General features: G+C 32.0%; 4 protein-coding genes across 4 annotated transcripts; all 4 read left to right on the forward strand.

Moving 5' to 3' along the window:
* The first annotated feature begins 2,863 nt into the window (after nt 1-2,863).
* LOC130014939 (disease resistance protein RPV1-like) lies at nt 2,864-5,006 on the forward strand. The gene is made up of 2 exons (XM_056104085.1): nt 2,864-3,411; nt 3,865-5,006. The coding sequence occupies exons 1-2, from the start codon at nt 2,931-2,933 to the stop codon at nt 5,004-5,006; spliced, it is 1,623 nt and encodes a 540-aa protein (XP_055960060.1). The 5' UTR covers nt 2,864-2,930.
* A 341-nt stretch (nt 5,007-5,347) lies between these two features.
* Nucleotides 5,348-8,156, forward strand: LOC126660324 (disease resistance protein RUN1-like). Its single transcript, XM_050353751.2, has 3 exons — nt 5,348-5,680; nt 6,144-7,331; nt 7,407-8,156. The coding sequence occupies exons 1-3, from the start codon at nt 5,369-5,371 to the stop codon at nt 8,049-8,051; spliced, it is 2,145 nt and encodes a 714-aa protein (XP_050209708.2). The 5' UTR covers nt 5,348-5,368; the 3' UTR covers nt 8,052-8,156.
* Nucleotides 8,157-16,484: 8,328 nt separating this feature from the next.
* Nucleotides 16,485-21,502, forward strand: LOC126660323 (disease resistance protein RPV1-like). Its single transcript, XM_050353749.2, has 5 exons — nt 16,485-17,076; nt 17,369-18,464; nt 18,910-19,254; nt 19,339-20,541; nt 20,617-21,502. Exons 1-5 carry the CDS (start codon nt 16,598-16,600, stop codon nt 21,412-21,414), a joined length of 3,921 nt encoding a protein of 1,306 aa, XP_050209706.2. The 5' UTR covers nt 16,485-16,597; the 3' UTR covers nt 21,415-21,502.
* A 4,157-nt stretch (nt 21,503-25,659) lies between these two features.
* Nucleotides 25,660-27,485, forward strand: LOC126659576 (DNA-directed RNA polymerase V subunit 7). The gene is made up of 2 exons (XM_050352874.2): nt 25,660-25,776; nt 26,764-27,485. Exon 2 carries the CDS (start codon nt 26,769-26,771, stop codon nt 27,297-27,299), a length of 531 nt encoding a protein of 176 aa, XP_050208831.1. The 5' UTR covers nt 25,660-25,776; nt 26,764-26,768; the 3' UTR covers nt 27,300-27,485.
* Nucleotides 27,486-27,551: the final 66 nt, after the last annotated feature.

Genomic DNA, 27,551 nt, shown 5'->3' on the forward strand with positions numbered 1-27,551 from the left:
TTCTTCTTCTCCATGATTTTTTTTAGATGTGAAAGAAAATTTCCACGATTTCTGCTCTTTCGCTTCCACCTTTCCGCCGTTCCGTTGTTCCGCCTCTGCCGTTCCGCCTCCGCCGTTCCGTTTCCGTCGTTTCGCCTTTGTCTCGCCGCGCCATCTTTTTTTTATCTTTTTGATTTTAGATCTGAAATTTGTTGTTCTTTTTTTTTTTCATTTTCAGATCTGTAATTTGTTTATCTTTAACTGTTTATCCACCATTAAACATGTATAAAGAGTATCTTTAAAGAATCTAATACTTATTTCATGTTATGTAGAATAATTTTGTGATTTTATGTACTAAAATTCTGTTGTTTCTGCATTTTTTTGTGTTTTGTTGTATTTCTGCATTTTTTCTATTCTGCAGAACGATTTGTTGATGATGATTGATTGCTGAATCATTGTAATGTTACAGTGTTGTTGATTTTATGTTGATTTGATGTTGATATTATGTTGATATCAACTGATTTTTCTTATTTTAACATTGACAAATAAGATAATATTGTCTGTGAAATAAACTTTTGTTGGATGAAATGAATATCATAACCGGCTTTGTCAAAATTTAGTTAGGTATGAGAGGTGAAAAACGAAAAACAATTATACAAGTAATATTGAAGGAACTGTGCGGCTGCGAAGAGAATTGAGGAAGAAAAATATTTTGAGATAGATTTTTTTAATTTGTGAACTATTGTGTTGGTGTATATTTAATATATTTTATTTTTATATGTAAGAATAATTTTATTATTTTATTTAAATTATTGTTGTTGTTTTTTCATATTGTTTTCATTACTTACTCTGATAATTTCTTTATCTGATTCATTTATTTTAAATATTTTGTACCTTTGTTGTTCTTTAGTAGAATTACTACTATCATAATAACAAGTTATCAACATAATGTCAATATGATATCAACAATTAATGCTAATTTAGTCAATGTGTTTGTAAAATGAGAACATTGATTGATTTTAAGTAAAAAACAATCAACATATTATCAAAAACATGTCAATAGCTCATCAATACAGTAATTTAAGACTAATTTTATTTTTCTTTCAATGATTGAAAAATCAACATGTTATCAACAGTATATCAACAACATGTCAACATAAAATTGAAAATCAAAAAAAGTTGAAATACTTATCAACATAATGTCAACAATAAATCAACAACGAATCAACATAAGGAATAAAATAAAACATAATTTTTTGAAAAACTGTGACAATTAACAAAATATCAACAAGAAATCAACAACATGTCAACATAATAATGCAAACATATAATTATCTAGTCTCGGTTAAATTTTATTTTATTTAGTTTATTTCGTTGACAAAGTTATCTAATTTGCCAATTTTTTTTAAAAAAACAAAATTTTCCAATGTTAAAATTAAGGAAATACCAACTGATTATCAACACAAAATCAACAACAAATCAACAACATTGTAACATTATAATAATTCAACAATCAACCATCATCAAAAAATCGAGCTGCAGAATAAATAAATACAGAAATACAACCAAACACAAAAACAAAATGCAGAAATAACAAAAAATTATTCCATATAACCATAATTTTATATTACATAACATGAAATTAACATTATATTCTTGAAATATAATCTATATACATGTTTAATGGTGAAAAAACAGTAAAACAATTGTAGATCTGAAAATAAAAAAGAAGAAAAAGAAGAAGAATGAATAAATTGTAGATCTGAAATCAAATAGATGACACGACGAGTAGAGGAGATGATGGCGTTGGCGAAGATGACAACGGAGACGATGATGAGAATGATGACGGAGGAGCGGAGGAATAGAGGACGGCGAAGCGGAAGACGACGGAGAAGAAGAGAGAGGAAGATGAGCTGAGAGGAAGAGAAAGAAATATGAGTTGAGAGGAAGAGAGAATTGAATGACGAGGAGAGATAAAATAAATGAAATTATGATGATTGTGCTATTATGGTTGAATATATAAGATCCGTATAAAAGTTATAATCAGCTCCGTGTATGGTAGTTTAGTAAGTGAAAAATATGACATGTATAAAAGTAAACAATTAGCCAATATAGGTTGTTTGTGTAAAAAACCCTTTATTCTTAGGCCTAGTCACTCAAAAAACCCCACCTTTAGCCCATTTTGCAAATATACAATGACGTAGGAATTTCTCCAATTTTACCCTAATTTACCCTTTTATGTTTCAATTGTACTTCAAAGCATTAAATTTATCTCTTTTCACTTAAAAAAAAATTAAAATAATCCTTCATTTTTAGCTTATATTTCAATTAAACCCTAATATTATTAATAATATAAAAAATAAAAGATTATTTTAAACTTTTTTATAAGTGAAAAGAGGTCAATTTAATGTTTTGGGGTACAATTGAAACATAAAAGGGAAAATTAGGGTAAAATTGGAGAAATTCATACGTCGGGGTATATTTGTAAAAGAAGATAAAGATGGGGGAGTTTTGAGTAATTAAGCCTTATTCTTATTGTTCATTTGGTGATACAATCTGATAAAAGAAAATTGAAAACAAAATTTATAGCAAAAATGTATTTTAAATTAACCACAAAGGGAGGCAAGACTGTATCAACAATATGCCTTCATGAGAGTTTATTTGGTACTAATATAAAAATTAAGAAACTGCTCAAATCCAGCAATTACCATTAAAAGTCTTTGAAATTGAAAGAGACTTAACAGGATGAAAATTACAACTATTATTTTTATATGTATTGAACAATAAAAAGATTAGATTGCTTGAAAATTCCAACCTATTGCATATATCATCAAACTTTCAAACTTATTACAAATAGTATAATATACAATCCATATGCATGGTTGAAGGTATTTCATATCTTCGTCCCTTCTTTTTATTTGATCATAAACCGCTTCATATTCAGATATAGTATGGCTTCTACTTCGTCTGTTCCGCATCAATGGAAATATGATGTTTTTATTAGTTTTAGAGGCGCAGACACTCGCGATGGTCTTGTTAGTCATGTCTTTGATGCTTTATGCAGAAATCAAATTATTACCTTCAAAGATGAAAATCTTGATCGAGGAGAAGAGATATCAGATACTCTGTTGCAAATTATTGAAGAATCATACATTTCAGTTATTATTTTTTTAGAGAATTTTGCAAATTCGCCATGGTGTTTAGATGAACTAGTGAAGATAACCGAATGCAGCAAATTGGTAGGACAAAAGATATTACCAGTATTCTACCAAATAGATCCAACTGATGTGCAAGAGTTGACTGGAAGCTATGGCGATGCTCTTATCAAGCTTAGAGAAGAGTTTAAGGAGAATTTGGATAAAGTGGAGAATTGGAGCCATGCTTTGAAGCAAACAGCAGGAATGTCGGGATTGGTATCACAGAACCTAAAGAGTAAGTTTTTTTTTCTCTGGAAACTAGGCTTTGGATCTGTTAATATGGCCTAATAGTGAAAAAAATCAAAACATTTACGACTTCATGCAATTTAATCTATTTTTTTTTTAATTTTTCTAAGGCCTAATCATTCAAACCCCCCGACCTTTAGCCCATTTTGCAATTATATCCTGACGTAGGATTTTTTTTTAATTTTACCCTATTTTGCCATTTTGTGTTTCAATTGTACCCCAAAATATTAAATTGACCTCTTTTCACTTAGAAAAAAGTTTAAAATAATCCTTCATTTTTATCTTATATTTCAATTAGACCCTAATATAATTATCAATGCTATTAATAATTGCAAAAGGGGTTAGAAGTGTGGGGGGGGGGGGGGGGGGGGGTGGGTGGTGGTTTGAGTGATTAAGCCTTTTTCTAATGATAACCAAATTGTTTTTTTTTTTGCAATAATAGCCAAATTGGTGATCAAATTTGTTGTTTCAATTAGAATATTAAGCTATTATTATGGTTTGGTTGGAATTAAACCACGGATCGAGGATGTTGAATCATTATTGCACTTAAAAGCTACAGATGTGCGCTTCATAGGAATATGGGGGATGGGCGGTATAGGCAAAACAACTCTTGCTAGCAAATTATTTGATCAATTCTCTTCCCAATTTGATGGTCAATGCTTCATTTCAAATGTTAGGGAAAAACTAGAAAAGTACACATCAGATGGTTTACAACATGAAATCCTTTCCAAAGTATTTGGGAAACACAACTCAAATGTTGGCATGCCAATCATGTTATCATCTTCTGTAAGAAAATGGTTTATAAGGAAAAAGGTTCTCATTGTTTTGGATGATGTGAGTGATTTGGGTTCATTAGAGTTTTTGATAGGAGATAATGTCATTTATGCTCCAGGGAGTAGAATTATTTTGACTAGTAGAAATAAACAAATTCTCAAGAATAAATGTTCTGATATATATAAAGTTCAAGAGTTAAATTATAATGAGGCTCGTCAACTCTTTAGCCTGCATGCCTTTAAACAAAACCATCCTACTGAAGCACTTATGAAAGTGGCAAATAGGGCAATGAAGTACACACAGGGTGTCCCATTAGCTCTGCAAGTTCTCGGTTCCAGTTTACACAATAAGAATATATCAGAATGGGATGATCAATTGAAAAAACTAGAGGTTAGTTCTGATAAGAAAATCCAAGATATTCTGAGAGTAAGTTATGATGAATTGGATGAGAATGAAAAGGAAATATTTATTGACATTGCATGTTTCTTTAAGTCCGAGGATAAAGATCATGCTGAAAGTGCTTGGGACAGTTTGGGCCGTTTTGCAAGAATTGGAATCAGTTGTCTTCTTGATAAGTGTCTCATCTACATTTCAAACAATAAGTTAGAAATGCATGATTTGTTACAACAAATGGGCAAAGATATTGTTATCAAGGAATCCGTTAAAAATCCTGAAAAGCGTAGTAGGTTGTGGAATCCTCAAGAAATCATCTATGTTTTGACAAAAGATTTGGTAATAATCAAAGTTGTTGCCATTGTCTTTCTTGATAAAATTCAATTGATTTTTTTATTATTATATTGCTTTTATTAAGTCTTTTATAAAGATAATTCTCTAACTACTATTTTGTTTGGGGTAATATTAAATAAATTCATAAACTATATTTGTTTTTTCAGTTTGATGTGAACTTTAAAATGCCTTAATTATATGCATGAAGTTTTTTTTTCTCAATTAGTGATTTTTTTGAGGTGGACATCATTTTGGCAACCATGTCATCATATTATGATCTCGTGTATCGAATTGAGAAAAAAAATAAACTTCGTGCATACAACTGAGACATTTTAAAATTTATGATTAAATTAAAAAAACAGATACAGTTTATAAATTTTTATAACATTACTCCATTTTATTTTGTTTATTAGGGAACAATTTCAATTGAAAGTATAATCCTAGACATGTCAAAAGTTCGAGATATTGAACTAAGTTCTAGTGCATTTGAGAGGATGAGCAAACTTAAATTCATAAAATTCTACGGCCCTTGTTACGAAGAAGGAATTTCTAATTATCAACAAAACAAAATCTTTGATCCATGTGGAAATATAAACATCTCTCTCTCAAGAGAGCTCCGGTTTTTACCAAATGACCTAAGATATTTGTATTGGCATAAATACCCTTCAAAACATCTGCCCATGAATTTTCTCCCACAAAATCTTGTTCACCTTCATTTGATGTATAGCCAGATTCAACAACTTGGCGACAAAAATCAGGTAAACTTTAATTATTATTATCTTTGTGTAGATGGTTTTGTCCAGTATTTTTGGATGTTAAACTCCCTGAATCACTCAAATCTCAGGAAATCTTAAAAAGGTTTTCTTACAAAATAGTCACTGAACTATACTTTTTATTATAAAAGGGTTCACCCATATAAAACGACGTAAAAATGTAATATTTTTGCTTACGTGGCAAGCTAAAATTATAAAAGGAAACATAGTTTAATGACCTTTTTTTAATAAAAGGTATAATCCATGACTTTTTTATAATTCACGAAAAATTTAATATTCTTTTCGTAACAACAGAAATATTTTTGTAATAAAAGGTATATTTCAGTGACCATTTTGTAAGAAAATTGACTTTAGTGATTTTTTTTTAAATTTCATGAGATTTGAGTGATATAGGAAGTTTAGTATACAGTATTCTTCTTAATCTCCAATTTCTCATTTATCTTTGCAGTGTCTCGTAAATTTGAGATTCATGGATCTCAGCTATTCTATGGATCTACTGAAAATACCAGACTTGTCCGAATTACCTAAACTTGAAATTTTACGTTTGAGAGGTTGTGCAAGTTTGGTTGAGATTTTTTCATCTAATCAACTTGATAGCAAGCTTTCACATATCGATCTTGGACATTGCAAAAGGCTCGACATTATTCCAAGTTTTCTTCATTTGAAAAATCTTAATTTTCTATCTCTTGAAGGTTGTTCAAATATCAATGAGTTTCCAAAAGTTCCTAGGAATATAAAACATCTTGTCTTAAATAGAACTGCAATAGAACTAGTTCCTTTCTCAGTCGGGCGACACACTTTACTCACTAAGTTATCTCTGAAAAAATGTACAAGGATCAAACTTCTTCCAAACTGTACGGCTGAGTTGAAATGTCTTAAAGATCTTAATCTTAATGGATGCTCACAACTAGAAAGTCTTCCAGATAACATTGGTAAGTTGAAGTGTCTAAAATATCTTTGGCTTAACAAATGCTCAAAGCTTATGAATCTTCCAGATGGCATCTGCAACTTAAAGTCTCTTAAAGAACTTAGTGTAAAACGGTGTCAACATCTTAAAGAATTACCAGAGAACTTGGGAGCTTTAGAATCTCTGAAGAGGCTTTATGCAAGCAAAAGTGGTATAAAAAGGATACCACCCTCCATCAATGGCTTGACCAAACTTGTTGAGTTTGAATGCGATGGATGTGAAGGATTGGTATTAACTCCTTTCACTGGTTTGTCCTCTCTAGTGCATCTTTCTCTACAAGATTGTGGCATGATAGAATTTCCGAGCAATATTTCCTCTTTAATTTCATTACGTGCATTGACTTTAAATGGAAATAATTTGGAGATGCTGTCTACGAGCTTCAAAAAACTTTCTAAGTTGCAATATCTAGATTTAAGGAACTGTAAGAGGCTTAAATGTTTATATGATCTTCCATCCGCCCTAGAATACTTACTTTTAAATAACTGCACATTGCTAGAACTACTGCCATCATCTGTCACAAAAGGAAATATGACTTCCTTATGGTGCCTTGATGCTACTAATTGTGCTAATTTGGATCAGAATGAGTGCATATCGATCGCAAATAGTATGTTGTTGAGATTGGAAATCCTTTTGCCACGGCTGAAAAGCTTTTCGAATTATATTTCTCAGGTTTACCTCTCTCTCATATATTCTTTGTCCTTGTGTTTTTTAAAAAAAAAACGCATGATTCATTATTTCTTGCAGATTATGGTTCAACACAATGTTAGAGTTTGTACATATGATACTGGGCTGCACTTTTCTGGTGGTCAAGTTCTACCAAAATTGATGCATCAAAATAACAACGGTTCATCTTTGCTATTGTCATTGATACCAGGGTCCCATGACTTTATGGTTCTTGCTGTTTGTGCAGTTGTTGCATTCATAGATACACCTTCTGAAGATTGTGATTCTGATCACTGTTCAATGCGCATAAAATGTGAATGTAGATTCATGGCCGATTCTGGACATACCCTTTGTTTTGAAATAGTAGACCCGGATTATCCTTTCCTAAAGAAATCGTGGGACAAGGTTCTTGGATCAGAACACACTTCCTTGTGGTGTTCATCTGTTCTTTTCACACAATCAAAATACAGTTTCAATAATGCCTCTTTTCAATTTTACCCTGTATTCTACCATGAAGGCCAAAGCCACGTAATCTCTACTGCAGTGGTAATCAAGTGTGGAGTTCATATATTATATGATGATAATCACATTGGCCCCCTTACACTTGAAGATAACTTTGCCCCCCTTGATGTACCTATGGCATGGGGGAGTTTCTGCATCAAACCATCGTATAGTGTCCGAATCACAGAGGATGATGAAGAAGAAGGACTAAGTAGCAGCTACTAGTCATACAAAAAGGCACGGTTTTTCATTTTTATTATTTTTGGTAAGCTCATGATAATGCTGGTTTATACAGTTTTCCTAGAATAAGAACTTGTATCGTAATTTAAAAAGTCACTGGTAAATTTCATTATTCATGGTATTTATAAATTAAAATTATTTGAGTTTGACTCATTCAATTGTTTATATTTTAAAGGGTTAGTCTCAATAAAATTGTAAATATTTGCAGATTTTGTCAGTTATAACTAAATTTTCTAAAATTGGCTAATTTAGCCCATTTTATAATATTTAAACATTTTCTAACCATTCGTGATTGAACTGAAAAACTTACTACCTCATCGGCCACATTGCTGCCAACTCAGCATAAGTCATTGAGTGAAGCTGAATTGACAGTATCTATAAATCTAACCAAATTAAGACATCCCTAATCAAACCACATGACAGACAAATTAAAATTAAATCTAATCTTTAAATCAAATTAATTAATTATATTATTATAAAATTTATATATATTTTAAAATAATTAATATTTCTTACCGTGAACATAGAAGCTCTAGTGTGGTGGTAAGCAATTGTGGCCATGGACGAATTACAGCTATGAACCGAGTAGTATCCGAATCTTGGAGGATGATGAAGAGGAAAGACAAAACAGCTCTGAGGATGATGAAGAGGAAGAACAAAGTAGCAGCTATAGGTCATACAAAAAGGCACGAATTTAGAGCTGACAAGGAAACTAATATCATATTTTTGAAGAAATTCTTATACACCGACTTCGTTCGATACGTCATCTGATCCGTACACATATTAGATACAAAATATGGTTGCAATTTTAGTAGCTCGGTCCATTGAATCTATTCCAAGTCACTCCAGCTTTTATGCTTTCTAACAATACAATTTCTTTAGTAATTGGTAAATATTTTGTCCATTTTGCAATCCACTGTCTGAATTACTGGTTTCTATAGTGTTTGAATTGCAGGCAATGAACATGAAGCACCTTGAATTTGAAAAAGAAAAAATGAATGAATTGTTAAAGCTTCATGAGCAGATTCTTTTTTGTTTTTGAAAATACAATACTATTTTGCAGCTCTAGAAAATTCCCCTTCAAAACGCAAAACGCACCACAAGTACGTCCTTGTACACTGAGCCGAGTGTTAAGTTTTAAGTCAACTTTTAGATTATTAGCCAAAATGGTATCCAATTTTTGTATCATAAATTAAAATGGTACCCAGTCTTTAATTTGTATCTTTTTATACCATAACTTCTATTATTTGTTTAAGATCGGTTTTTTTTAACAAAATTCGGTCTCTTTTACTGACGTGGAAACAGGAGCAAGAATTTTGTTTTTTGTTTTCACATCAAATTGACAAATCATATTGAACATAACTTCTATTATTGAAATTGTACTTGTTAGTTCATTTGATGTGCCATCTGTTGTGGAAAAGATAAAATAAATTTCTTACTCTGGTTGTCACATCATATTGGCCGGATTTTGTAAAAGAAACTCATATGAAACAATTACTTTCTCTATCTTTTTTAATTGTCCATTTAGTAAATTTTATTTGTCTATAAATACATGTCCATTTTTAAGGGCTAATAATCACCCATGGCCCCTCAACTTTAGGGGTATGGGCGCTAAACCCCCTGATGTTTAAAAACGGGCGCTAAATCCCCTAAGCTTTGTGTCGGCGCTCACAAAACTCCTTTTGGACGAAATATGACCAAAATACCCCTGGCGCCGTTTTTTCAGTCAACTGACATTTAAAAAAAAAAATCTGACACTGTCATATCATCTGACACGTCAGAAATATATCTTAAAAATTTGAAAAACCCAAAATACCCCTAATTTAATTTAAAAAAAAAAAATCAAACCAGCCCAATTTAATATAAACCAATCTATCAACCCAAAAACCGACCCAACCACCACCCCACCCGCCACCCGACCACCGCCGGAAAATTTTCCGGTCATCTTCTCCGAGATGACCGGCAAATTTTCCGGTCATCGTGGAAGAACGACGGATCTGTTCTTCCACGAAGAACAGATCCAAAGTCTGTTCTTCGTGGAAGAACAGACCGGATCTGTTCTTCCACGAAGAACAGATCCAAGGTCTGTTCTTCGTGGAAGAACAGGCCTGGGATCTGTTCTTCCACGAAGAACAGACCGGCCGGAAAATGTTTCGTCCATGGCGGTGGTCGGACGTGGTGGCCGGAGAGCGGTGGGGTGGTGGTTCGGGTGAAAGTGGTTTGGTTGGATGTTATTGGGTTGATTTGATTGGGTTGGGTGTTTTAGGGGTATTTTAGGTGTTTTAATTTTTTAGGGTAGTTTGGTGACGTGGCAGCTGACGTGGCAGCACTATTTATTTTTTTTTTTTGAAAAAAAAGTCAGTTGACCAGGAAAAACGGCGCCAGGAGTATTTTGGTCATATTTCGTCCAAAAGGGGTTTAGTGAGCGCCGCCACAAAGATCAGGGGGTTTAGCGCCCGTTTTTAAACATCAGGGGGTTTAGCGCCCGTACCCTTAAAGTTGAGGTGCCATGGGTGATTATTAGCCATTTTTAAGGCACTAGTCCGAAAAAAAACACTGATAGCGTTGTGTTTCTGGTGAAGAAACAAGCAATTTTGGGTGATTAGTGGCATATAATTATCCCATCTTCCTTCATACCCAAACCCATTTCCCAGTGACCTTTCAGTTTGAAGAAGGATGACTCTTAACGGTGGACATGTTATTAGAACAATAAGGCTATTTTAGACCAAAAGAAGCTTTAATGATCATAACGTCATAAATATTAGATATTGTTTTGATGTTGTAAAACGTCATGTATTTAGGGTTCTAGGAAGTATGTTTTAAAAATTTCAAAAAGAAAAAGACGTTTTCCAGTTCGGTTTTAATTTTGAAAACAAAAATTATTCGATAAAATTTGAAGAAAAATATAATATATAAAAAAACTATTTTCAATAAAATATATTTTAAAATTTAAATTTACATCAAATCGGCCAATACAAAATTTAATTTATTCCACTTTACATAATTTTTATATTTAAAATTCATAATATTAAATGTAAAAGTTCCTTTTTAACTAAATTTTAATATATATTTTTTATAAATGAAATAATTTTACGCTACAATTAAATCAAATAATATCTTAATATACGTAACCAGAAGGTGGAAGGAGTCAAAAAGTAGTTAGGTTGGTCTTCTCTAAATGAGCCTTCACATTCTTCCTCTCTTTTCACATTAATTCTGTCTATATGTATGTAAATGGCGTGTTATGAAAAATAGTACTTGTGTGAATTAAGTTCACCACGTAGACAACATACTGTTTGATTCGCAGGCCGCATGTTGTCTGTTTCATGTTAAATCATCGGGTTTAATTTTTAAATTATCCCGAATTTCTTACTGTAAATGTTACATATTCAATTTAATGAGATCCGATGAATTCAAAAAAAAAAGTTCACTAAGTAGAAAACTATCCATTAAAAATATAACATATGACGTGATTAATATGAACAACCAATTATTAAATAGCCTTATATTTTAAATAAAAAAACATCCAATTAATAGATCATTTAATGATTGGTTGTTCATATTAATTACACCATGTGTCATATTTTTAATGATAGTTCACAATTCTGTGTGATGAATTTGGTCCACATAAGAATTTTTTGTGTGTTATAACCCAACTTATTACTTAAATTAATATATTAATCATTTAATTGTTTTAAGTTGGTTTAATAATTCAAACATGTTCATCTTAACTTATTCAGCTTAGTCAAAAACCATTTATAATAATAAATCAAATATTTTAATTTATTTTTTAACTGAACACATTAAATTATAAATTATCAATTTTATTATTAAATAAACTTTTTATTCTTACTATTTTCAATTAGTATTCACCAGTAAAATATTTTATCTCATATATATTATTTTATTTTATTTTTTAAATATCATAATGAGTGTATATATTTAGGTCAACATTATATTAATATTTTGTAATCTATTTTTTTTAAATCTATATAGCATTTATTTAATATTTTCGCTCTTAAATATTAGTTGGATTGCCGTTTGTAACACAAAATATTTATTATAAAATTTAAACGGCTTTTTAAAATTTTTAAAATTAATATTTTATTTTAAAAACTCATTTTCAAAGTAAAGGGGGCATTATTATAATCTTTACAGACTAATTATTAACATATGTAAATAAAGATTAATATGTAAATACAATAATTTTCAGTAGCTACAGTTATCAAATAAACTTATCTAATTCAGCACTTAAAAAAATTAACAATTATTATTTTCGACACATATAATTTAATATTTAAATTTTAACATTTAATTTTCAGTTTTATCAAACGCTGCCTAAATATGTAGGACTGAAAGTATGAAATGTGTTTGTGTTTACTTTACTGATACCTAATATCAATTCTTTTATATATTAGGTTTTATAGGCTTTTGGTAAATTGATTAGATGTTCATTTTATAGATACCTAATATCAAGAAGAATAAATATAAGGATTGCAAATTAATACACGAATTAATTTTACTCTGATTTATAATTTGTAATACCCCGTAAAAATAAACGATTAAATTATTCCACGTAAGGAATAATTTATAGGACCGGAAGAACGTAAATTAAATTTAAGGATAAATTTAATTTATAGTATCTCCGGAAATATAAAATAGTTATAGAAGTTAAAATATAAAATTTGGATATTTATATTTTAACTAACGGGAAGTAAGAAATGTTTATAAATTGAAATAGAATAATTTATAAGTCCCGTGTGAATATTTTTGGTGTCAATATTCACGAAATATTTTTAGAAAGTTATACCCCTAAAATTTTATAGAATTTGGAGATAGAAATTTTATTTAGTGGGTCTAATTTAGCCCTAATAAATCTTTAATGATTTATTAAAGATAAAATATAAGTTCCGTGAGAATAAAAATTATGTTTTTATTCTAATTACGAATTATGGAATTCGTGATTAAAATTTCATAAAATTTGGAGTTCGTTGTCCGTTTTAGTTATGGACGAGTATTTAAGAATTTGGGTTAAAGTAACGCGTGTATACCTAGGGACTAGTTTGGCTTTTAGCCAAACTATATATAAGTTTATGAATTCAAATGAATTCATTAGTTTCAGAAACCTAAAATATTAGGATTAGGCACAGAGAGAACGGCGACGACGCGATCGACGGTAGGTTCGCCGATTTCGATCCAATTTCTCGTTTCTAACTCAAATTTCTTCGGTAATCCATTAATAATCGAAGTTATAACCGTTATTTTGAATTTGGATATATAGAAAATGGATTATATTCGAATATATAACGATTACCGTATCGAATCGAACGTATACGTAATGATTTTACGTTTCGATAGTGAAAAGAAATAGATTGGTATTTGTATATGCGTTTTGGATCGAAAAATGAGGATAGCTCGACGGAAATTGGCCCGGGAACGGAGTTCCCGTGGCTGTGCGGCACAGCCACCGTGCGTCGCACAGTGACTGTGCGGGCGCACAGTGTCCTGTGCGGGCGCACAGGGCCTCGCGCCAGCGCGCGTTTCCGACGTGCTTTCGCACGTCGGGTTCCGAACAGATGGGTTTTGAATAATTTTGAACGGTACGTTCAATAAGGACTAAAAAGGAACTTGGACGTCTAAGAAAGTTCGATTAATTAAAACTTAGAGACGTTTTAATTAGATTCTCTATTAATCAAAGTGATTAATAGTTAGAGGACTATGAGTTGAGATTAAGATTGAATATAGACTAGATATGTTATATATCTAGTAATGTTAGTATAGTCTATTCTTTAGAGTTAGAATTCATATTGCAATTGTGTTTAATAATTGTTTTCTAACTAGATCCGACGAGCAAGCAAGTTACCGGACCAGGAGAGTAGAGAGTGATCGAGAACTGTTTTGTGGATAACGGTTTTGTGAGTTCACATATTTACTTTTGAATATTGATGCCAAAACATTTATAACTAAAAATGTGTTTGAAATTGCATTGCATAGAGTCGATTTGAAACCAATATATAGATCCACTGGAACGTGCTATCTATTGGGCAACAATAGAACTGTGTGATCACCGGTATTAATAAAACATTGCATTGCATACTAGTTGGGTTCTTTGGCCAGATGCTTGCAAAGCGGCCTAGACCTAACAGGTTATCCTGGGGAGCCAGTAATTCAATTTACGGCCCAGCAAACCTTACACAGAGATAAGATGATTGTGATAACGTAAGTTCACATTTCATCCTGTGTTAAACAAGAAAGCACGAACTGTAACGTTAATCACAGTTAACCAAATGGGGTTTCTCTTAGGGTTTCATTTGGATCGGTTATTTGGCTGCACAAAGTGTGTTTACATGCGATTTCTGCTTTTATTAATATGCTTGAGTAATTATGTTAATTCACTCATATTTGACCCCCGTTGATTTTCCTTTTCACAGGTAAATGATATTTTGACGTGACAAGACTTCCAATTCTTTCTCTGGAAGTTGTAACTAAATAAAGGTCACTCTAGAGCTGCAGAGTAGTTCTAGCTCCGAACAGTAGTTCAATTGTAAATGCTTAAACTCTGATACGAAACTACTGTCAGTATCATTTTGGGACAAAAGCATGTTTTTATAAAAAGGGCTTTTGCCAGTTGTTTATAAGAAACCTGGTTTTGATAAAAGTTTTGTGATTAATTAATTGGCATGCTTAAACCAGTTACTTGATGTGATAACTGGTTTGCACCGCCGGCATTGTTTTCGGACAGGGTTGTGTCAAGGTGTGTGCAGTGTACACGTATTACCCTGAGTTCAGAAATGCAATTGCATGGTTTTGATTACACGTTTATCTAAAGGTTTTCAAATACTTGCGAAAAGAGATTGAGACCTTTTATGTTTTCAAAACGCGAAAAGTTTTTACTGTTTTTCCTAGGCTTGCTACGGATTTCGGAACAACCATTCCCATTCCCTAGCGCCGGTCTCGGCACGAGTTTCTAGGCGGAAATCGGGTCGTGACATAATTACTACACGAATTTTAAAATTTGGTAAATTGGTACACTAATTTTCATTTTTTTACAAATTAATACACCGAAGTAAAAAAAACACTCACGTGGACATTATAATATATAGTGACGTGTTGTTGCATGATTGATTGGTATATCAATTTGTCAAAAAACTGAAAGTTGATGTACTAATTTGCCAAATTTAAAAGTTCGTGTTGTAATTACAAATCAGGTAAAATTCATATATTAATTTGCAGTTAATTCTAAATATAACTCCGGTTAATAAAATAATATTGCATTTACCCTCTTGCATTTATTAAAAGTTAGGTCATCTTAAGAATATAAAAGGCCAACCCTCAAAAGATACTAAACTTTTGCGATTTTGTTAGTTATGCCCACCATACCTTTCAAAATTTACAAATATAACCCATTTTGGCAAATTATGTTTCTTTTATAGCTATTTTTGAATCGGTTTGTTTTTTTTACTGATTAACCCTTTCATTTTGACATAACACGCAAATGTTTGATATTTTATTATATAAAATCTTATATACATGGTTGCCATGTTGGCAAGAAAATCGATTTGATTTGAATTTGCTATAAAACGAACACAATTTGCCAAAGTGGGTTATATTTGCAAATTTTAAAAAGATTGGATCATAACTGATAAAAATCACAAAGGTTTCGTATTCTTTGAGAGTTTGACCAGTATAAAATCTGATGTCAAAAAAGAAATGTCAAATGTCAAAAAGGATGATGATAATAATAATATAAATAAATTGACTTGAGCAAACTGGCTAAAGATAAGGGTGAATTATTTTATATTTTAGTTGAAGATTTCACTTTTTATTTTATTTGCACCACTTGGTTTCATGATGATCTCTATTGATTTTATTCTTGCTGTTCAATTTTTTTTTTTTTTATCAAAGGTGGGAATCGACTCTTTGGAGTCTCATTTGTTAGTTGTTAGTTACCGAGGCGTGGTTCGAACACACAACCTCTTGATGCACTTAGAGGTGCTTTAACTTAACCATTTAATCTAGGCCCACATTGGCCTTGCTGTTCAATTGGCAATACAATTTAGTGGCGATAAAAGAAAATTGAAAACAAAATATAACAAAAAAAAATTAATAAATTAACCATAAAACGCAAGACTGTATCAACAATATGCGTTCATGACAGTTTCTTTTGTATATATAAATCAAGAAACTGCTCAAATCCACCAATTACCACTAAAAGTCTTTGAAATTGAAAGCGACTTAACAGGAAGAAAATTACAAAATGTTGCTGCTTCTTCCAAATTATTAAATATACCATCAAACTTTCAAATTTATTACAAAATACTATAATATATAATAATCCATATGGTTTAGTGCCTACTTCTTCTTATATGTATTATGTTTGAAAGTACAAATTATATATTAAAAAAATATCTAAAATCTCCTTATTTGTACGATTTATATTACAATTATATAGGATAGTTGAAGCTCCCTTCCATTTTCTCCGTTAGTTTGCAGGAATTTGTCTCATAAACAGCTTCATATTCAGATATAATATGGCTTCTACTTCGTCTGTTCCGCAACAATGGAAATATGATGTCTTTATTAGTTTTAGAGGCGCAGACACTCGCGATGGGTTTCTTAGTCATCTCTTCGACGCTTTATGCAGAAATCAAATTATTACCTTCAAAGATGAAAATCTTGACAGAGGAGTAGAGATCTCAAATAATCTCTTGCAAATAATTGAAGAATCATATTTTGCAGTCGTTATTTTTTCAGAAAATTATGCAAATTCGTCATGGTGTTTAGATGAACTAGTGAAGATAATCGAATGCAACAAATTGATGGGACAACAGATATTACCAGTATTCTACCAGATAGATCCAACTGATGTGCAAGAGTTGACCGGAAGCTATGGCGATGCGTTTATCAAGCACAGAGAAGAGTTCAAGGATGATTTGGATAAAGTGGAGAATTGGAGCCGTGCTTTGAAGGAAACCGCAGGAATGTCAGGATTGGTTTCACAGAACCTTAAGTAAGTTTCTTGGTTATGAGCTATATCATATAAATTACAGTTACATGGAGATAAGTCTTCCTTCTAATTTCTCAAATAGGCCGCTTTTGTATTTGAATAAATAAAATTTGTGCATGAAAATGAGAAAATTTAAAGTGTGTGATTAAAATAAGAAAACGTGCAAAGTTCGTGAATTTTTTTGATATTAACCCTAAAAAAAATGATATCACAAAGAAAGATTTTTTTTATTAACTTATTATTTGCTTGGTAGGTTCTTACTTGTTCTTTTTTTTTTCTTTTTCTCTGTTAATAGGCCTGAATCCAAACTAATTGAAGAAATTGTTAACCACATTTTGAAGAAATTAAATGAGACATTTCCTAATGATCCTTGTGATGATGGTTTGGTTGGAATTAAACCACGTATCAAGGATCTTGAATCATTATTGCACTTAGAAGCTATGGATGTGCGCTTCATAGGAATTTGGGGGATGGGCGGTATAGGTAAAACAACTCTTGCTAGCAAAATATTTGATCAATTATCTTCCCAATTTGATGGTCGATGCTTCATTTATAATGTTAGGGAAAAACTGGAAAAGTACACATCAGATGGCTTACAGCATGAAATCCTTTCCCAAATATCGGGGAAACAAAACTCAAATGTTTGCATGCCGATCATGTTATCATCTTCTATTAAAAAAATATTCATTAGGAAAAAGGTTTTCATTGTTTTGGATGATGTGAGCGATCTAGGTGCATTGGGATTTTTGATAGGAGACAATGCAATTTATGCTCAAGGGAGTAGAATTATTCTGACAAGTAGAGATAAACAAATTCTCAAGAATAGATGTGTTGATATATATGAAGTTCAAGAGTTGAATTATATTGAGGCCATTCAACTCTTTAGAATCCATGCCTTTAAACAAAACCATCCTATTGAAGCACTTATGAAAATGGCAAATAGGGCAATATTGTACACAAAGGGTGTCCCATTAGCTCTTCAAGTTTTGGGTTCCAGTTTATACAATAAGAATGCAGTAGAATGGGAAGATCAATTGAAAAAACTAGAAGATAGTCCTGATAAGACAATCCAAAATACTCTGAGGGTAAGTTATGATGGATTGGATGAGAACGAAAAGGAAATATTTCTTGACATTGCATGTTTCTTTACGTCAGAGGATAAAGATCATGTTGAAAGTGCATTGGAATGTTTGGGTCATTTTGCAAGAATTGGAATAAGTTGTCTTCTTGATAAATGTCTCATTTTTATTTCTAAGAATAAGATAGAAATGCATGATTTGTTACAACAAATGGGCAAAGATATCGTTATCAACGAATGCCATAAAAATCCTAGAAAGCGTAGCAGGTTGTGGAATCCTCAAGAAATCATCAATGTATTGACAAAAGATTTGGTGAGAATCAAAGTTGTTGCTGTTTCTTTCTTGTTAAAATTCAATTACTATAATACTTTTCTTGCTTTTATTAAATCTAAATCAAATAACTAAAAAAGACCAAATTTTTCATGAAAGTTTCACAAAAGTCTAGACCTTTCAATTTTATCCAATTTGTCCTGAAACGCATAATTTCATTTCAATTTTGTCCAACTCAACAATTTTTCTTAAGTGGCGCTGATGTGTGGTATTGCCACATCAGCGACACGTAGGCGCCACATGAGTAAAATAATATAATTGGGCAAAACTGAAACGAAATCATGTGTTTCAGGACAAATTAGATAAAATTGAAAGACTTAGACTTTTGTGAAACTTTCGTAAAATGTTTAGCATTTTTTGATCATTTGACGTTAAATCTTTTATATAGATAATAATTCTCGCATAATTATTTGGTTTTGTTTATTAGGGGACAATTTCAACTGAAAGCATTTCCTTAGACATGTCAAAAATTCAAGATATTGAGCTAAGTTCCGGTGCATTTGAGAGGATGAACAAACTTAAATTCTTAAAATTATATTGCCCTTACTACGAAGAAGACCTTTCCAGTTATCAACAAAACAAAATTTTTGATCCCCACAAAAGAAATTATGTCTCTCTCTCAGAAGAGCTCAGCTTTTTACCAAATGATTTGAGATATCTATATTGGTATAAATATCCTTCAAAATCTTTGCCAATGAACTTTTTTCCAGAAAATCTTGTTCACCTTCATTTGATGCACAGCCATATTCAACAACTTTACAATAAAAATCAGGTAAAATTTAATTAATATTATCTTTGTGTGGATTTTTTTGTCTAGTATTCTTCTTAATCTTCCATTTCTCATTTCTCCTTGCAGTGTCTTTTAAACTTGAGATTCTTGGACCTCAGCTATTCTGTGGATCTACTGAAAATGCCAGACTTGTCAAAATTCTTGAAACTTGAAAGTTTACGCTTGAAAGGTTGTGAAAGTTTGGTTGAGATTTTCTCATCTAATCAACCTGATAGCAAGCTTTCACATATTGATCTTGGACATTGCAAAAGGCTCGAAAGTATTCCAAGCTTTCTTCATTTGAAAAATCTTAATTTTCTTTCTCTTGAAGGTTGCTCAAATATCAATGAGTTTCCAAAAGTTCCCAGGAATATAGGACATCTCATCCTAGATAGAATTGCAGTAGTCAAAGTTCCCTCATCAATTAGGCGACACAATTCACTCACTAAATTGTCTTTGTATGAATGTACGAGGATCAAATTTCTTCCAAACGGTATCACTGAGTTGAAGTGTCTTGTAGATCTTAATCTTAGTGGATGCTCAGAACTGGTAAGTCTTCCGGATAACATTGGCGAGCTGAAGCGTCTAAAAGATCTAGAGCTTAGCAATTGCTCAAAACTTATGAATCTACCGGAGGGCATTGGAAATTTGAAGTCTCTTATGTTTCTTGATATAAGTTTATGTCAAAATCTCAAAGAATTACCAGAGAACTTGGGGGCTTTAGAATCTCTTAAGTGGCTTTGTGCAACCAAAAGTGGTATAAAAAGGATACCATCCTCCATCAATTGCTTGAGCAAACTTGATAGATTAAAATGCGATGAATGTGAAGGATTGGTGTTGCCTTCTTTCACGGGTTTGTCCTCTCTAAAACACATTTCTCTAGAGAATTGTGGTATGATAGAAATTCCGAGCAGTATGTCCTCTTTAGTTTCATTAAGGGAATTGAATTTAAATGGAAATAACCTAGAGATGTTGCCTACTAGCTTCAAAAATCTTCCTAAGTTAGAAAAACTCTCTTTAAGTAACTGTAAGAGGCTTAAATGTTTATCTGATCTCCCATCAGCTCTACAAAGCTTAGTTTTAAGTAACTGCACAATGCTAAAAGTACTGCCATCATCTCTCACAAAAGGAAATATGGATTCGTTATGGTTCCTTGATACTCGTAATTGTGCTAATTTGGATCAGAATGAGTGCAAAATGACTGTGGATTATATGATACTGAGACTAGAAAGTTGTTTGCCGCAGCTGAAACTCTATGCATTTGGAAATTCTCTCTATGATACTTTTCAGGTTTACCTCTCTCAAATATTCTTTATCTCTATTTTGTTACAAACCAAAAAGCATGACATATTTCTTGCTATACAGGAAATGGTTCAACAAAATGTTAAAATTTGTACATTTTTACGCGGGCTGCACATTGGTGGAGGTGAAATTCCACCAAAACTGATGTATCTAAATAACAACGGATCATCTTTGCTATTACCATTAAGATCGGGGCCGCATGACTTTATGGTTCTTGCCTTCTGGGCCTTTGTTGCAGTGAAAGATACGCCATCTGAAGATTGTGATTCTGACAATGAAATATATGTGAAATGTGAATGTAGATTCATGGATGATTCTGGACAAATTCTTTGTTTTGAAACAGTATACAGGGAGCGTATTTTCAAATCACTTTTGCATGATGAGGTGTTTGGATCAGAACACACTTTCTTGTGGTATTCAACAGTTCAATTCACCCACTCCAAATACAGTTTCAGTACGTTCTCTTTTGAATTTTATACTAAAATCTACTGTGATGGCCGAGAACACTTGAGCTCTACCGCGGTGGTAAGCAAGTGTGGAATTCATATATTATTTGATGACAATAACATTGGCCCCCTTACACATGAAGATAACATTGCCCCCCTTAATGTACCTTCGGCGTGGAGGTTTTACAAAGACGGACAACATAGAATCGAAATCAAAGAGCACGACGAAGACGAAGATGAAGGACAAAGTAGCAGTGAGGATGATGAAGAGGAAGAACAAAATAGCAATCAGGATGATGAAGAGGAAGGACATAGTCATCCAAAAAGGACACTAATATCATCATTGTTTACGAATTTTTTATATGGACTTTGTTCAATATGTTATCCCAGCCAGACAGTGAGAGATTCAATATAATTGTAACATTCAATTATGGGACAATTAGTATATGGTTGTGATTTACAGTTTATTTGAATTATTAATTTTATAGCGTATTTTAATTGTAGGTACTGAACACGGAGCACCATGAACTTGAAAGTGAGAACTCATTTATTTGTTAATTTATTCATGATATTTTGATCTTCTCCAAACGTATATAATTGACTTAAGTATAAATTAATTAATTTTATACTGAAATTTATTTATAAACTAATATCAATTGTGTTTGATTTATTTATTTAGAAAAATTCTAATTTTAAAAGATTATTATATACAGTTAAAATAAAATATCAAATAATTCACAAGCAATAAATAGGATATGACACTAGTATTCAAGTTCAAATAGAAGATTAACTACCGAAATTTCAGCTGTCTAGAAGATAAAGTGTGAATAAGACAAGCTAGACAAGTCAAGCTCTATTTAAGCCAAGTTCGAGATCGAATGTAGACTTAATTACTTAAAAAACCTTCACCTTTAATTTTATTTTCGTTTATACCCTGACCTAGAAAAATTGTCACAAATACTCATGATCTTGTCTTTATGTTTCACCTCTACCCCAAATTTCAAAAAAAAAGATAATTAATTAAAAACAACTAAATATAAGAGTTATTTTATACCATTTTTTAATAAAAAAATTACAAACAAAAATTTTATCTTTAAAAACGTTCAAATAAGTCCTAAAATTAATTAATTTTTTTGATTTATATAAAATAAATAATTTTTTTTAATTACAACCTACAATTATACTCCAATTTAAAAAGCCACTAATATTATTCTCTATTATTTATAAATAAAAAAAAAATTTGATTTTTGAAACGGACGCCTGAAAAGGAGAAATAGTATGTTCCTCCATGGAAGGAGGAACATATATGTTCCTCCTTAGAAAGGAGGAACATCGTGTTCCTCCTTTCCATGGAGGAACAGTGTTCCTCCTTCCATGGAAGGAGGACGACGGTTCCTCCTTCCACAGAAGGAGGACGGTGGCGGTGGGTGGATTTTTTTTTTTAAAAAAAAGTTAATTTAATTTTGTTTAAAGAGTTTTTTTTACGGTTTTTAATTTTGATAGCGGATTCTAAAATTGGAGTACGGTTATAGGTCGGGAATAATTAAATAATTATGATTAATTGATTTTATTAAAGAAGTTGGTGTTTTTGTATAATTAATAACATTGACGTGTAATTAGAATATATACTAAAAAGGAAGGACTATTTTAATTTTTTTTTTCAAATGAAAAGAGGTAAATTTAATACCTCGAGGGTAGAGGTGAAACATAAGGACAAGGTCATGAGTATATTTGACAATTTTTTTAGGTCAGGGTATAAACGAAAAAGAAGTTAAAGGTGGGGTTTTTTTTAAGTAATTAAGCCTCGAATGTATGATACAAGGTCGAGTTGAAGTGTGTTATACAGAAATTGAATTTGAATGAATTTTAAATTTTTAGTATCGAGTTCAAATAATATCTGAGCTACTCAAACTCGGGTCAACTTTTAAAAAACATGACCAAAATAAAAAAATAAAAAAAATTGTGAATTTATATGATATTATCTCTTTTATTTAATTGTAAAATTTGAAATTCAATCAATTAAAACGATACACATGTAAATTTAGAGATAAACAATTAAAGTAAAAAAGAGATAAATTATTATTTTATGTGCGTGAGAGGCTCATATAGGTTTGCAGATCTCAATAGTCTCTTTAATTGACACTCAGGTTTGACTTGATTTCAATTTTTCTTTCCGGATCAGTCTCAAATAACTAATAAGTAACATATACTACTAGAAAACAGGTTTTTCGCTGCGGAATCAATTTTCGTCGCTGATATATCAGTTTTGCGCCGGATTTGGCGACGGAAACCAAATCCGTCGCTAAAATAGGCTAGTGATGGCCGTTCCGTCGCTACACCGTCGCTATTCTGGCGGGAGATTGGCGCTTGTTTTTTTGCCAATTTTAACGACGGATTTTCCTGTCGCTAAAGTTGAGCCCAAATGAAACACACCGTTTCATTTTCCATGTTAGCGACATATCCGTCGTTAAGTTAGCGACATATCCGTCGTTAAGTTAGCGACATATCTGTCGCTAACTGGGTAAATGAAACGATGCGTTTCAGTTACCACTTTGATTTAGCGACGGACTTAGCGATGGATCGCTGTCCATCGCTAAAATCTAATTGTACCACCCTATTGCCCTTTCTTCTTCGTTTTTATTTTTTGCTTCTAAAACAGAAACTGTCGCCGTTTTCTACCCTATTTCCATCTTTATTTCATTCCTCCGTTTTCTACTCCATTTCATTATTTTCGTTTCCTTTGTTTAAAGGTATGCATTTCAATTGATTTTGCTTTTTTTATTTATGTTAAGTTTTAATTAATTTTTTTCTTTCTTTAGAGAACTCCTGCCTACCCCTGCCTCCGCCTACCCCTGCCGCCGCCGTCCATTCTCCGACCGCCATTTCAGTGAGCCCAGTCATAAAAGGTATGTTAATTTTATTATTTTTTGTTAATTTTTATTTATATTTGTTAGTTTATGTGAAATTGTTAGAATTGTTAGATTAAATAATTTATATTAGATTGATTGTTAATTAGGTTAAATTTTAATTATTTTATAATTAGGTTAAATTTGATAAGTTTTGGTTTAATTAGGTTTATAAATTTATTAGGTTATTTATAGGTCATTAGCGACGAAAAATAACTGTCGCTAATGCCCTATTTTTCAGTAGTGGCAACTCATTTTTGTCCCTAAAAAAATAGAAAAAAAGTAACTCAATTATTTTGTAAAAAATAACTTTTATTACAAATATAATAGCCTCCCTTGAATTAGGCTCGCATGTTATGTGATAATAAATGAACAAAGGATCATTCACCATCTAAACTTAGTACGAAATATCAAATACACTCAACTTTGTGAAAATGGATCAAACAGACTCATAACTTGTCAAATCGTATTAAAAACGTCCTTAATAGAGTGGGAATACCACCCCTCTAAACTTCACAAAATTGGATCAATTTAGCCCCCAATTTCCATCAAAAATCGCCGCACCCGCCGGAAACCGCCGTCAACTCCGACACCAACGCCAGTTTTTTTCCCCACTGACAACCATCGCCGGAAAAAATATTCCGCATGGAATTTTTTTTCTTTTTCATTGAATTCGCCGAAGGAAGTAGACCCATCTGGATCCGCTCTTCACGATCTGAATTTACTCTTCGCTGGAGAGAGGGGTCTGTTCTTACCAGAGGGAGCAGACCAAGGAGTCGGCGGAAAAAAAATCGTGCTGCCAAAATTTTTTTCCGACAATGCTGGTTGGTTAATTGTTTGTACTCCAAAATTTGGAAAAAAAAAATAGAAATCTATAAGTATAAATTTGAAGAATTGAAAAACAAATAAGGATTATTTTAGACTTTAAACCTTGAAGAGTGTGTTTTAAATGAGGGTTGAGAGTGGGCAAGTGGTCGATGGGTGAATTTGATCCGTTTTTCCAAGTTCTGAGGTGATCTGATCCGATTTTGCAAATTTGAATATATTTGATATTTCGTACCAAGTCCGGGGGGGTGAAATGTTCCTTTGTTCGATAATAAATTTCCATAGTAAAATCGACTACCTTAAGTAGGCCTATGCATCGGTCGGTTTCGGTCGGTTCGGTGAACCGAACCGAAAAAATCGAAACCGAAAATAGACTAAGATTCAAAACTGAATCGGTTTCGAAATAGACCAAAATCTGAAATTGAACCGAAGCAAAAAATTCAGTTCGGTTCGGTTCGGTTAAAAACCGATTAATTTTAATTATTATTTTTTTCCAGTTTTTTAATATAAAAAATTAAAAAAATATTGATTAACAATAATTTTACATATGTTATTTGTATATTTTATCTATTATAATAAAAAATTTAACTTATATATTATATATAATTAAAGAATACATACTAAAAAAGCATTAATAAACATATAAATTTTAATTTTTTCAAAATAAAAATAAAAATAATTTGTTATTCTGTTTTTCGGTCGGTTCGGTTTGCAGAAACCTAAAATCAAATTGAAAACTGAATATCAAATTTTTAGGTTGACAAAAACCAAATTAAACGATTTTAACCAAAAAAATCGAACCAATATTAAAACTTCGATTCGGTTCGGTTTAATTTTTCGGTTCAATTCGGTTTTTGCACATCTCTAGCGTGAAGCAAACCAAACGACACTGTTTTGCAGCTTAAAAATATTCCTCTTCAAAACACAAAAAAAAAGTTCTACAGGTACGTCCTTGTATACTGAGCCTCTCAGTCTCTCTACACTCCATTAATTGAAGAATCAAGGTTTAACCCTCACCAAATTTCCATCGTTTGCAGCAACTACAGGTGCTTCTCTACACAAAATACCCATCTTTACTTCTATTTCGTTGTTGCAGTATTGATTTTTTGTTTTATGGGTTTGCATGTGTATAGTCTTTAATTTTGATTTTTTGGGTTCTTTCTTCTGTTCATTTTGATTAAGATTTGTTATATGGGTGCTGCTTATTTGGTGATTTTTTTGGTTCTAGACCAACTTATGAAGAAAAAGATTAAATCTTTTTTAATGGTTTTAGTTGACGAAGACTTGTAAAGATGTTTTCTTGTTCAAACCTTTGAATTTGTGTGACAGTGTCTGGTTGAAATTGGATTTGTTTTGATATGTATAATATATGGTATTGTGTGATTGTATTTTTTGAGTTTTTCTTTTGTGGCTCACTGTTGTCAAATTGTGTTTAAAATGGCCATTACTTGTTTTAGATAATGTTCAAAATCTTCATAAATAATCTGAGCAGTTACTATTGATCTAGGGAAATACCATAGCTGAGACTGAGTTGTTATTGCAATAGATTGGAGCAAATACCGGATTTAGTCTCCGTGATTTTCTGCTATTGTTACCATTCATGTCCCTTTATAATCCATTGACAGAGTTTTCAGCTATGTGTGAGATTCCTTTCAATTTTTTCTTCTTCGAGAACCCTAAAGCATTGTGGTGATTTACTAAAAAATCGTTTGATATTCTGGTCTTCTAGGCGTAGAGGAACAGTGCTTTAACTCTAATATGGTGTCTGTGTGAAAAAATAGCTTGACGCTGGGATGATAAAACGCTTAACCCCTCTTTTTTTTTTTATCTTTTCAACATGAGAAATGAAAAGATTGTCTTATCCAAAATCCGTTCTCTAAAAGAAATTATATATGTATTTGTTAGGTTCTATTAAAGGTTTCACTAGCTCTTGTTTGAATAGATCTTTTTATATCAAATTATCAACCTATGAACACTGCCTCGTGATATGAAATGCTCCGAATCAGGTATCTCATTGTTTTATTTCATGACAGGAAGTATGTATCTCAAAGTGCAGCTGCCTTGGAATGTTATAATTCCTGCCAATCAACTGGATGCCAAAGGAATAATGCTTCAAAGGTCAATCGTCGTCCGTTTATTGGAAGATTTCGCAACCAAAAAAGCCACCGAAGATTTGGGATACTACACTGCTGTCTCTACTTTGGAGAGAATCGGGGAAGGTAAAGTGAGGGAGCACACAGGGGATGTACTCTTTCCAGTTACGTTCAAAGCCATCACCTTCAAGATTTTCAGGGGAGAGGTTCTAGAAGGGGTTGTTCACAAGGTGCTTAAGCATGGAGTTTTTCTGAGATGCGGGCCGATCGAGAGTATCTATCTCTCCTGTTTGAAGATGCCAGACTATCATTATGTGCCTGGAGAGAATCCAGTCTTTTTGAACGATAAGACCTCCAAGATTGAGAAAGGTGTGGTGGTTAGATTCATTGTCATTGGAACCAAGTGGCTTGAGGCAGAAAGGGACTTTCAGGCGTTGGTCAGTTTGGAGGGCGATTACCTCGGACCGGTATGCTAGGTCTATGTTGCTGGAGATTCATGTAAATAATCTTAACTTAGGGAATCAAATTTGGCTGTTGATTGTGGATTTTGGTGATTAGTCGTGAGGACTATTACAACTGTAGTAATCTAGTTAGTGGACTTTCCGTTACTCACAATCGCACAAAAACTTATCGAGTTTTATATTTAAGCATTTTTGTTTTAAGTTTTAAAAGCGCTAGCATATCATTTTGTTGATTTGCTGTTTCGTGTTTCTTTTCGTGCTATATAG

Source organism: Mercurialis annua, linkage group LG8, assembly GCF_937616625.2.
Source record: "Mercurialis annua linkage group LG8, ddMerAnnu1.2, whole genome shotgun sequence".
In the NCBI taxonomy this organism is placed as follows: Eukaryota; Viridiplantae; Streptophyta; class Magnoliopsida; order Malpighiales; family Euphorbiaceae; genus Mercurialis; species Mercurialis annua.

What these genes read in the sequence shown, in the direction of transcription:
- LOC126659576 (XM_050352874.2), top strand. Translation starts at nt 26,769, where the DNA reads ATGTATCTCAAAGTGCAGCTGCCTTGGAATGTTATAATTCCTGCCAAT.
- LOC126660323 (XM_050353749.2), top strand. Translation starts at nt 16,598, where the DNA reads ATGGCTTCTACTTCGTCTGTTCCGCAACAATGGAAATATGATGTCTTT. An exon ending in TTGGTTTCACAGAACCTTAA is followed by an intron (nt 17,077 to 17,368) that starts GTAAGTTTCTTG and finishes CTCTGTTAATAG; the next exon opens with GCCTGAATCCAAACTAATTG. An exon ending in AACTTTACAATAAAAATCAG is followed by an intron (nt 19,255 to 19,338) that starts GTAAAATTTAAT and finishes TTCTCCTTGCAG; the next exon opens with TGTCTTTTAAACTTGAGATT.
- LOC130014939 (XM_056104085.1), top strand. Translation starts at nt 2,931, where the DNA reads ATGGCTTCTACTTCGTCTGTTCCGCATCAATGGAAATATGATGTTTTT. An exon ending in GGTATCACAGAACCTAAAGA is followed by an intron (nt 3,412 to 3,864) that starts GTAAGTTTTTTT and finishes TTGCAATAATAG; the next exon opens with CCAAATTGGTGATCAAATTT.
- LOC126660324 (XM_050353751.2), top strand. Translation starts at nt 5,369, where the DNA reads ATGTCAAAAGTTCGAGATATTGAACTAAGTTCTAGTGCATTTGAGAGG. An exon ending in AACTTGGCGACAAAAATCAG is followed by an intron (nt 5,681 to 6,143) that starts GTAAACTTTAAT and finishes TTATCTTTGCAG; the next exon opens with TGTCTCGTAAATTTGAGATT. An exon ending in TTTCGAATTATATTTCTCAG is followed by an intron (nt 7,332 to 7,406) that starts GTTTACCTCTCT and finishes TATTTCTTGCAG; the next exon opens with ATTATGGTTCAACACAATGT.